This window comes from Caloenas nicobarica, chromosome 3 (genome assembly GCF_036013445.1).
Source record: "Caloenas nicobarica isolate bCalNic1 chromosome 3, bCalNic1.hap1, whole genome shotgun sequence".
NCBI lineage: Eukaryota > Metazoa > Chordata > Aves > Columbiformes > Columbidae > Caloenas > Caloenas nicobarica.
This window is the reverse complement of record NC_088247.1, coordinates 78,829,586-78,841,904: the sequence shown is the minus strand read 5'-3', so window position 1 is coordinate 78,841,904 and position 12,319 is coordinate 78,829,586. Positions and strand designations below refer to the sequence as shown.

General features: G+C 37.3%; 1 protein-coding gene across 1 annotated transcript in view; it reads left to right on the top strand.

The window, feature by feature from the left end:
* PCNX2 (pecanex 2) overlaps window positions 1-12,319 on the top strand; it is a 149,383-nt gene that overhangs the window by 82,224 nt on the left and 54,840 nt on the right. Inside the window, exon 22 of the mRNA XM_065631048.1 lies at window positions 10,390-10,500. Within this exon, the coding sequence (XP_065487120.1) occupies window positions 10,390-10,500 (111 nt within the window). The remainder of the gene's footprint in view (window positions 1-10,389; window positions 10,501-12,319) is intronic.

Sequence of the window (12,319 nt, the reverse complement as noted above, 5' to 3'; positions counted from 1 at the left end):
GGAGCAGAAGAGATACAAAGCCCTGCTTTAAAAAGAACCCCTGCCCCAAACTTTGTGATCCTAAAATAGGGTTAGGGTAATTTTTTATACTCCTTACCTTGGAGTGAAAGCTGAGCAGTGAAAGTAGTGGGGAGGTTGGCAGTGTTATGGCAGTTTTCAGTATTTGTTGCATTACTGTGTTCCCTAGAGTAAGGGGTACCTTTCTGTCTCCAGAGAAGATTGTTAGTAATGTGCATCAGTGGACCTCCCATGTCTGGATAATGGCTTATTTAGTCCTAAAACTCATTCTCCAAACATCACTTCACAGGATCCAACAATCAGTGTCCCAGAATTGAAAGTCTCACTATTCATTAATTCTTTTGAAAATGTTGACCTTGTGAGCATATCACAAAATACAGATGTGGATTATAGCATTTTCTTGGAAGACACAAATATAAAGGCTTTCAATGTTGTTTTATGGGAGTTGCTTGGGTAGTTTGAAGCTACTGTTTACAGTAGAAGGACTAGTGATAGAAATGCAAGTGAGATAATGAAAGATGCATACTGAATGAAGCAGAGATGTTTCCTAGAATAACTAGTGCTCTACTAGGGTGAAAGCTGGTACTGCAGACATGTTTTTAAAATCTAGTTTTAGCATTTTTATGTCAGCTTCTTCATATCTGATAATAACTGAAATTTTGCAGGTCATTAGTTCATCAAGTGTACTTGACCTTGTTGCATTTTAAAAAAATCAAAATTAAATGGTTGAGTTATTTTTATTGCAAAAGCACATGCACAGTTACACAATGATCATTAAAGCCAATCTGAAAAATAGCATTGCAGATGATAGCAATTAGGAGTTCTATTAATTTCAAATCATAAAGGGCATACGTTTTCTTTACCCTAATTAAGGTCTGAGCTTTTATTAGGTCAACATTGTGGAACTTTAGTAAAGGATATGATCACTTGAGGATGATGTGTGTTTATTCCATATGATAGGCCCTAAGCAGGATGCATCCACCTCTGTTCCTGAAAGCTTTATGGGTCTTCACAGATTCCATCTGTAGTTCAGTCACTTTTATGTTTGCAACTATTTTTAAAAAGAAATACAAGAGCTGAAATAGTTTCTATTACCATCAGCTTTGGCTATGCAGAACTTGTTAAACAGTCGTGGCTGATTTCTACTTAGTCATTGAAAGTGCCAAGTTACCACCATCTGAATTAGGGAACGCTAGAAACGCTGTGTCATAGCGATGGTAATTTTTAGGCATGGTTACCCCACCAAAAAATATTTGCATGCTTTCAAAGCACCGTGGTAGTAAGCATTGATTTTCTTTTACCAGGCACTGGGGAAGAAGGCATCTGAATTCAACAGACATTCACAACTGCACTAGTGACTCTTGAAGCAGATTATGTTGAATAAAACTTTGCTAATAATGTTGAGTAGAATATTTCCGAATATCTCACTGATTGTTCTTTCCTCATTTTCCCCATTGTGCTCTGTAATTTAGTCAAATCAGAAGCTCTAAATGAGCATATTGCTTCCTGAACAAGTTGAGGCATGGAAATCCAAATTGCTGCTCACAGATTTTTATCTCTGTTTGCAGATAGCCAAACCGCCCACAGTGGGGCAACACAGAGAACAAGAAAGTCTATTCAGTTCTGTTTCTGAGGATGTTTTTAATCAACCTGGATTTTTTGGTCTTTGTAACATCATAGGATTTATTAATGTGACATGGTTAATTCACTTCTTTTTAAAAAAAATCAGTAGCTGTTTACATTTTGACAAGTTGTAAAAGATGAAAACTTAATGCTAAAAGTTGATGAGGCATATGCAGAGTGTGCTGTTTCATCTTTCAGATTGATTTGGGAAGGGAGCAAGATAAATGTTTAGGAAACAACTTTCTTATTTATTTTTAAGAATGATTGTGGCTTTCAGTTGAAGTGGAACAGCATTTCTCCATCTCTATTTTGCTAAGGCTTCCCACATAGCCAGCTCAGTTTGTCTTTTTGGCTACGGCCTGGGATTCTTCTGTCCAAAACTCCTGTTGTCTATGTTCTTTAAATCAGAGCTGAATGGCCTTTTAAAATTACATGATTGCGCATTCAAAAATTGTGGGCGTAATGCTTTACAAGAAGTCAAACTGGATAATCAAGACAGTCTTCTTGTTCTACATTACTCCGTGCAAACTTTTAAAATGAGCCAGTTGTTCTCCCTGGACTTTTTAGGAGATGGTGTCAGTGCAAAGGTTAATAAGAATGTTCATTGCAAATGGAAACACACAAATAACTGAGAATATATTCTTCATAGGTGGAGCAAAGGTCGAATATATAACAAGACTTAGGAGATTTCTTCCTAGACTTCTAACAGGAGGAAAAACTCTGAGACTTTTTCTTTAATAGGATAAAAAATGTGGGAATATTAACCAGTTTGAGGGCATGGAAAGAGTTATCTATTTGAAAATGATGAAAAGATGGACCGTTCTTCCACCCATCTGATGTCTACTGACAAAATACTTGAGGAAAAGCTAATGTACACAACACATACAGGAGAGGGAAAGCATATGGATGATTAAGTGCATATCATAGCTCATCTAGTGCATCTTTCTTCAGCGTGATTTAAAAAGAAAAAAAAAGGCATGTTCCCAGCACTGCTGCTCTTGGCAGTTGAGTGAGCTGCTTTTAAACAATGTCTGGAATGCCAGCTTTTCAAGTCCAGTAGGAACAGGTATGATTAAGTGTGAAGTAGAAACAGGTATGATTAAGTGTGAAGTAGAAACAAATGCAAATAATTCAAACAGTGAGGATATCATTCTGGAACTGAGTGTTAACAAAGATACTCATGGCAAGTCTTGTCCCCAGATCTTTTTCTGTGTTTTCTTAAAGATGTGGCTTTGCATTTCATTCAGTGCTGTGGACATGCTCTAAATCTTACTGGTGGAGGGGGCCGTAGAGGCTCCCTGAACAGCTTTTGGAACCTCAAGTGATTCTGTTGTTGAGCTCAAGGAGCAAAGACAGCAAAAAAACTTGGTAGTGTGAGTGCGGATGCTTCTGGCTGTAGTGTGCTCCTTGGCTACTATACAAAACTGGTGTGCGTAGTGTTTTGTTTGTTGGGGTTTTTTTTGTTCACGGTGGTGGTTTTGTGGTGGGTTTTTTGTGGGTTTGTGGGGTTTTTTTGTTTTCCAGTCTGTTCACTACTGGGAGCAACCAGCTGCATGTTAGAGATTCTTGTATGCCAAACTGTGGTAAAGCAGTTCTTTTACCAGCCGCTCTTTCAGCTGAGAATTGATACCTGGCTTTGGAATATGCATTTTTGCCAAACCTGTGTAGCTTCCTTTAAACCCTAAAGAAAGAGGCACCCCTACCTTACACACTCATCTACTACAGAGATCCTGGAGGGGATTACAGGACCGAGTGTCATTAAGCCGCTAATGTGTAGGACTACAACTTCTTATCCCTTTCAGTGTCTTGTATGTTACTGTCAGGCAGTTAATGGCTTCTTAATTTGTGTGTGTGGATGAACTGATTAGCAACACTAAAATACGAAATCACCTTGTATTTTCTTATAGTTGAGTCCTCTGAGGGTTCTGAATTTGTCTTCATGCATAAGACAAAATAATCAAAGAACCAGAGCTTGTTAAATTTGCCTTCATTAACACTGAATTCATTTGCCTAAGTACTCTTCCCCCTGCTGAGCTCACTTAAGAATACAATTTCCTTGTCTGATATTTTTTCTTCTCTCCCAGAATACATTTTCCAACTAATAAGGAATCTGCATTTTTTATTTTTTGAAAGAATTTTTCTCTTTTTGTGTATTTCTTTCTGCCATAGAATCCAGTGTCACGCATTCATGAAAGATGATCTTTATGTCAAAGTAACTCCAGCTAAGACAGCCAGTTTGTAACAACCTGCCAGACCTATGCTGGTTAGTCTTACCTTTCAACATCCACACCACAATCCCTTGGACAGGAAAGAAATGCACATCATCTTATTTTCCTTCATTTTATGAGGAAGTGCTACCAAGTGTATTGACCTTATTGGTGCTTTGTTGAAGTCAAGTAATTAACCTATTGGATCTTTTTATTGCTTTTATGGCAATAAAACTCTTAGGTAGCTGACATGTCCCCTTGATTGATTTAGGTGCTACTTATAAGTCAAAAGCCTTACTCTTTTTCCTGTCTCCTTGTGATTTTTTTCATCCTTCTCTAAATCTGATGTTTCACTTCAAAGCTTCTGGCACTAAGTTGTTAATTCATATTTTAATCCATGTCTTGCCATTTGTGCATACTGAAATCCAATGTCTTAATCAGCTGGTCTCTCAGCTCACAGCTGTTTCCTCAATTTTTGATATCTAGCATATAAACCCTGTTAAGACACATTCTGCTGAGTAAAATACCCAAGGCTACATCTGATATTTGACAGGCTAATCCCAGTAGTATTTTGCATAGACTCCTTGAGCACTGTACAGTTCATGTTTCCCTTTAATATTGGAGAAAAGGCTTAACTGATTTTTCGTCACTGACCTCTTTGTCAGATGTCATTCTTGACACTATTCTCAAATTGTATTTTGTCTTTTTTTTTTTTTTTTTGGTCTTTCCTTTAGAGTGGGACGAATGCACTCAGGGTGCAGGGTGATGTACATGCCCTCCCTGGTTTCAGTCCAGATCGCTATGCACTAAGGGCTATATTCACGTATAATATTTTCATGCTGATGGAGTCATGTTCTTATCTGTCAATGCAGGCAGTGAAAGAGAAATTCTGAATATCTGGTGCTTCAGTGCACAACTTCATACTTTTTTTTTTAATGTCCCTTTTTAGGAAGGGAGATTTCTGGGAAGATAGAGTCTTGGCAGGAGCCAAGGCTTCACTGAAGGGGCTGGATCAGTGCAGCTCCTAGCTGATTAATTTTGCATGTCTGGCCCTCTGCAAATTAGTGGCTAGCTCTGATCTTACACTTTTTGCCCACCTCAGGAGATATGGGAAATGGTTTCTTTCAGTGCCACGGGCTCCCACCCTGGGCTCTTGCTGTCAGCTAACAGTGTTGGAAGAAGCAGCCTCTGCCATGAGCAGATCCAGGGCTGTTTGTTAGGTTTTACCATCATCTTACTGTCATCATCTTCATTGTACTTCCCTCTGCCCGATGCCTAACATTTAACTTCAAATGTATGGCTTCCGAGGCTTTTACTCAAACTGTTTAAAACATGCCTGTTTTGTACACTGTTGATGTTAAGTGCTGAACACTGTTTCAGGAGGTTTGATATCACAGCCTTTGACTGATTATGTTTTGATTCTCTTATATATGTTGCATTAGACAATGTTCTTGAAACCCCACAATATAAAGGCTTCAAATGTCTGTAAGCAGAAGCAAATAAAGACAATCTGGAAATATTTCTTTTAAATTCAAACATAGTGCTGTTAAAATACACTAACAGAATGTCACAGTGACTTAAAACATAAACATTAAAAACCTTTCGATATTTCCAGTAAATCTCGTTTTGCAGGATTTCATAGGTGAAGTTTCTTTTAAATGGCATTAAATAAAAAACAAAGTCAAATGATTTGCAAAACAAAGCCATAAACTAGAATAAAGTTGTTCCACATAAGTTTGATTTCATATCCAAAACCACATACATGCTCACAACTTTTCACTCTTAATGTATCTTAATTTTTATTGACATTAAAAAAAAAAAATTACCTGTAGGTATTGGAATTTACTTCAAGACTTGGAGCTGCCAATTGACCAGAATTAGCTTAACCATGAAAAACTAAACACCCCCCTAGCATCTGATAGTTTGAGTTCAGATTCACCTCAGGTTCTCAGGATTTAAACAGGAATATAAAGAAATACGTGTTCAAAGTGGGAAATAATTGCTTTCTGCATTTAACTTTCTTAATCTCTCAATTTTGTGTTGCAGAGTAGAGCATATAGCCACATATGACAGATATTTTTATTTTAAACCAATTTGTACGAATGGTTTTTTTAAAAACACAGCAAAATTCAAGCTTAGCAAGACATTGTTAATGTTTATGCATTATTTAGTCCCAGTATTGCCAAGGGGTCTGCCCACACAGAGTCCCAACAGATGCTAAACAGATAGAGAGGCTGCCAAAAGCTGAAAGCATTGCATAGTCTCCAGATCACACTCAGTGTCATTTAAATTCAGATGTTAATCTCTTTCTAGTTTATTGAAATCTACCAAACTGAGAAAAGGAGATCAAATTTCAGTGATGTTTCAGACTTCAAAGTATTTTTGAGGGTGTATGTTAACTAATTTCCATTAACTTCTAGTTTGTAATGTTACTTAAATTTGGTTAAATAAGAATAACCAGATTTAAAAGAAATCCTGAAAGGTAACTCTTTGCCTCTGCTTTCTTTATAGATACATAGAATACTAGCTTATGTGCCAGAGGTCTCTGGAGGCTTCAGAACTCATAGAAGACTTAAGGATGATTAAGATGATAAAATGTGTGTGTCCACATTAAATATGAAAGATGGATGCATGTTTTACACTTTCATTTGACAGCAATGGGAATGTGATAGTTTAAATTTACTGAATATACTGATAATTTATCAAAGACTTAAAAACTGTTTACTGTGCAAAACTGTCATAAGTAAAGATATCTAGGAATATTAGAGCTTTATGTCCCCTAAATATTATATCATTTTTATGCTTAGTGAACTGTAGAAAACACTGAAGATCTAAGGCGGCTTAATAAAAATGTTCTTTTATTAATCATCCTAAACTGGGATGCAGAAGTCTTAATGAAAAATTCCTTTTTATACATGTTTAAGGAATTCATTATAAAGAAAAGGTTAAAACTCAGCACGGATTTTTTTTTTTTTTTTTTTTTTTTTACACTTCAGATGGGAAGGTTCCTTTTGCATCTAGCTCTGTTTAAAAATTATACCTCACACCCAAGTTATTACCCTCATTCAAACAAAACTTTACTGAGGATAAACTGCATATTTCACAGAACCAGAGAAGGGCTGAGGTGTCCCATCAGGTCCCAGGAAATGTTTTTGTCTAGTTTGTTTAAATGTACCCCTAAATAATCCTTCACTGCTTGGGGGTGTCTTCATTTCTCCCTGCTTTCCTGCAGGTCTCAGGGACCTGCAATTCCTGAAGGCTCACCAGTGAAGACCAAGGCAAAGGTGGCATTGAGTACCTCTGCTTTCTCTGTGCCCTTTGTCACCAGGTCCCCTGCCCCATTCAGCAGTGGGTCCATGTTTTTTTTCCCCAGTCTATCATTTTCTGCTGATGTACTTGTGGAAGCCCTTCCTGTTGCCTTTTACTTTCCTCATGGGTTTCAACTTCAGATGGGCTTTGGCTTTCCTAATCCATTCTTAACGCTATATTGTTTCTGACAATTTAAAAACGTTATTGAAGGTTTTCTCTTTAGCTAGTGTCTTAACGATTATTGAAGACTGAAATGCAGTTGTACCTGAAATAAGAGAATGACTGTTTCTGAGGATCAGCTTCCTCCTATTCCTGAAGGCAATTTTTAGCAGCTTCAGTTTCTTTCTGTGAGAAAAGCAGTAGTGTTTTGTGAATCCTTGGAGTTCCTATACCAGATATAGGAGAAAGCATGTTGTAAATTGGGTAAAACTGACAAAGAGAAATATTTTTTCAGATGGTTCTAGCAAAATGAGAAAAAGCAAATGTAAAGCTAAGTCCCCCCTTCCTAAATCTCTATATTATAGTTGTTGGATGACATCACCTTTAGCAATTATAGTTAGATAAGTAAAATGCTAATGGCATGTTACCCTTAAGATGTTTTGCAGAACATGCCCTGGAAGCAGTAATTTAAGAGGTAACAGAGGTACTTGACAACTCTTAATGAAAGCAGTAGCTTGAAAATCACATATTCCCAAGCCTTTAGGTGCAGTGTTGTAAGGCTCTCAAAAGCCAAGAGGGGTTCACTAGAGCATTCTTCTTAGCTTCATGTTCTTGTGAATGGAAATGAGCTCCATTGCCTGTCCTGTAGAAACATTAGTCGAGAGGCAAAGTGTTCAAAGAAACAACGAGTTCAAGTGGTGGTGAATGCAGAAGTAGTAGGACTTGTTAGAAGCAACAGGGAACTTGGGCTCCATGGTCTGTTTTGCAAGAATGTGTATATATTAAAGAATGATTAAAGCAATGTAATGGAACAAAAAGCCAGAAGGGTCTCCTCCTGGATTTGCTTTCCTAACAAATGCAAAACCTGAATTTTATTTGAGGTTTGAAAACCTTTTGGTGAACCCTGAGCTTTGAGCATAGCTGGGGTGATTTATGGCTTTGTGATTTCAATCTGTAACAGGCAGAATTTCACTGAGTTGTGCTGCAGTTTTGAATTTTTGAGGTTTCAGATGCGAGTCATTAGCTTTTTCAACCCTTCCCTTAAATCTTTTAGCAGATACAATTTTTCTCTCAGCTCTTCGTTCAGATATTTCGGTTAAATAAAAACTAAGCAAAATAAAGCAAACCCAAAACCTGCTAAACAGGATTCAAATAAATAAGTCAGTCCTAGTTTCAGTTCAGCTTTACTTGCCTGCTTTAACTAATGTTGTAATTTTCAAGTCACCTGTAGTATTTTCGAGAGAAAACAAAGTTGACAAGATATGAATTTCTCATACTTAAACTAAATAGGGGTAACCAGGCTGTGCCTTGAAGAGATCATAACAGCTTGTTTTTATTAGGGCTTTGGTGATTTTAAATAGTGTGCCTGTGAAAAGTTAACATAATCTGCATTTTGCGTATTGCTCCTAATTTGAGTCCTGCCAAAGCAAAGAAAACATGAAGCATTGCTTTCATCTCAGCTGGAAGGTTTATCAGTTGTATAATAACTGGAGTTGGCATGAGCCTGGTTATAGCTGGAGTTAACAGCTGCTACTGTGATCCTTCGGTAGCACAAAGACCAAAACGAATTAATGCTATTAGTCATTCTTTCTTCCCTCCCAATTCATTTGCAATTATTTACAACAATTCATGGAGAAGCTCAATGAAACACCATGTAAGTGCATTGCTGATGTGGATACAGGTGGCCAAGTCTTAATTTGGGGGTGGTAACTGAAGATGCATTGGCCAGTGAAGGTGCACCCTCTCTGACTGACAACACACCAGTCAACAAGGTGTCCCTAGGACTGTGCTCTGTCCCTCAGGCCAGCTCTTTTGAGGAAGCTTGTGTCCACACTAATAAACTCTCCCATACTGTGCACGGAGTGGAGAGATGGAGTGGCCACCTGGCAATGGACCATGGAGAGTTCTTGTTCAAAAGGATGCCTGGGGATTGCGTGGAGGAGTGCTAGCCGAGCCAGACCAAAACCTTCCCAGGGACCTTTCTAACAGTTTAACAACATACACAACACCACTGCCTGGGAACATCTGCTGGAAGCATTTAATATATGAGTATTGATACAGCCTCGGTCTTTCAGGATGTTGGCAGCATGTTGTTTTTCATGAACTCAATTAAAAAGTTTGCTATAGGAATTCAATGTATATTTGCTATGTGAGCATGAAATATTGCATGTACTCCTGTTCCACTGTCAGCTTGTGTGTGTGTGTTGAGCACTAGTGTCCACTGATGGCCAAATCTTCCCTGACAGTTTGTCAGGAACTTACTCTACAGTATAAATCTGATGGCCCAATGCAGACGAGATCTGTTTTGGCCTGATGCAAAGAGAGCTGGTGGAAAAAAATGTGTTCTAGGGAATAAGTACACGTCATTCTTCAATCAGAAACTGATAGTTGCAGCACAAAACATATTTTACAGGAAGAAAAAGTAAATTCAGTGTTTTTTAATTTGTACCGCACAACAATAAAAATTCATGTTAATGCAGCTCTTTTATGGTTATGGTGGTTTGATCATGCAAATGCAGCCACAGTTCATGGTTAATGCCAAGCATGTGCTTACATAATGATAGCTTCTCCCATTGATTCAACAAATGACAATGTTGTGTTCTCAAGAAATCAGTCTGATTTCCATGTGCAGAGCTGCACACGTCATACATTGAGCCACCCGTGTTTGCTATATCCACTTTATTCTGGAGTCTCTTCTCCTGTAACACTCAAGTGTCTGACTGGTGGTGTGATACATGCAGCGAATATCACAACCTGTCTTCCCACTTCCTAATAAAGCAGACATACTTTTGAAGAAAAGTAATCTGGGAGCTACCTTAGTATGGTGGTTAAAAATGTACCTCATTGCAAGTTTGAATTTCAAATGAAGGATATATTTTTGACCCTTACTAAAATAAGGCCTTAATGCCTATGAAAGCTAATCATAAAATATAATTTATTTTGCATTCATTCCAGGGCACAGTTCTAAAAAGCTTGTCACTTTCAGGTATTAGTACTGAAACAATCTCAGTGTCTAAAAAGTCAACATGTTTTTCCTTTTTCTTGTTTTTTTTTTTTTTTTTTTTTTTTTCAGCTCTGGGACCTACTGCAGAAGTTGCAGTTCATCATGACATACATTGCTCCCTGGCAGATTGCCTGGGGGTCATCGTTCCATGTTTTTGCTCAGCTCTTTGCAATACCTCATATCCTTTATAAATTTGTTTTACTTTATTCTTTAAATTCTTATTCATGTATGTAATTTATTTACAGTGTTTGAATAAGGTGTGAAATTCCTAGGTAACTTATTTTAAAATGTGACAAAGCTTGGAGCATCTCGTGAGAAATACAATTTTCTGGTTTGGTTACATGAGATCTGAAACTGGGAAACTGAACTGTGACTCACAGTGGTCTGTTTTTATGCCCACCCACTTCCCACCCAGCCACATTCCACAGATCACTTACTTCCACAGTCCTCAGGATGGACTTTAGATGCATCCAGAAAGAAATGTTATGACTGACATATTAGCTCTAACTTGGGTGGACTTTTAGATATGCAGAAGCTAGTTTTGGGAAGTGCTGGGCATATGGTTGACTGAGCTCTGAAATACTGGTTACTTTCTCAGTTGCCTCTAGTTGATATCTCAGATACAAATTTATTTTCTGTTGTAACTGTCCCGATTTTTCTTTTTTTCCATTCCAGAAGCACTGGATTTTAACATTTTAATGTACATTTTTTCATTGTGGTGCTTTTAACATTTCCACTCTGCTTTATGAGTAGCAGCACATGTCCATCAACACCAAAGCAGTCCTTTTGAAACAGTCGGTTTCAGTGCCTGTTCCAAGGCTGTGAGCATTGGTTTTGTAGATACAGAGAATAAAACAGATTTCAAAGACCCCAAAATATCTGTAGGGTTAAAATATATATATATATTGGATTTCTGAAACAAAAGACTTACAGTCTAGTTCAGTTAGAAACTTGATTTAATACAGGAAAAAGATAAAAAATGGAATAAAACACTGTAACTGAACAAAATTAACTTCATTGACCTCTAAAGCATTTTCAGAGATTAACTTTTCATTTCTTCCTTCCCTCCCAACCAAAGTTGTGGAAGAAGAGTTGACAAAGTGGTTTTAGTTCAGACCTACAGAAGAGTTTACTTTGTACTGTTTGTTAGATACACACACTTCAGGCTTTGTCCCTTTCGTACCACAGTGGATTTTTACGCCCTGTGAGTGATTTCTTCCCTCTGCTCTTTGCTCTGATATATTGAATCATATGCAGCATTGATTAACTATGCTTACATTTCAGATAGAAAGTATAAATGAGAGCCTTGGACAGAGGGAATTGCAGACAGAATAACTCCCTGAGGGAATGCTTTAGATTTGCCTGTTTAGGAAAGAAAAGCATTATAAAACTGAAGATCTGTCTGAGCACTTTTGAGTGATTTGTAGCAAATTATTACGGAATTCCACAATAAAAAAAATTTTAATCTCTGTTGTAGGTATGAATTGCGGGAGAACTGTATATGAGGTTATTTAGTAGAACATTTAAGAACGGAGATTATAGATTAGTGAATTTCCCTTTGGTTTTGTGCAGTGGTAACTTTACTCTTGGTAAAACTACATATTAAGCCTTGCAAAATGGAAAGCAGTTAACTAAGCAGGATTTAGTTTATTTACACGGTTATTGCTAAAGTGATCTAGACTGGCTTTCTATTATTTATATTTATAATATCCTTTGTAAATGCAAATCTGTTTTTTAAGGCAATGTTGCAATTAAAATACTGGTTAAATGCTCAAGTTACTAGTCCCACAACAACAATTACTTTGTCTTTTTGCATGGTATCTTTATTTGTTGTTACCATAACCCAGCAAACAGTACTGATGAATGCATATTGTAATTTGCAGAGGGACCACGTCTACCACTTCTTTGAAGAGTTTAATTATTCGTGGTTTTTAATTGGCTAAATCGCTTCTGCGGGCAGGACATAAATTTTTTAATTTCGAAGCGCCTTTGTGAGTTT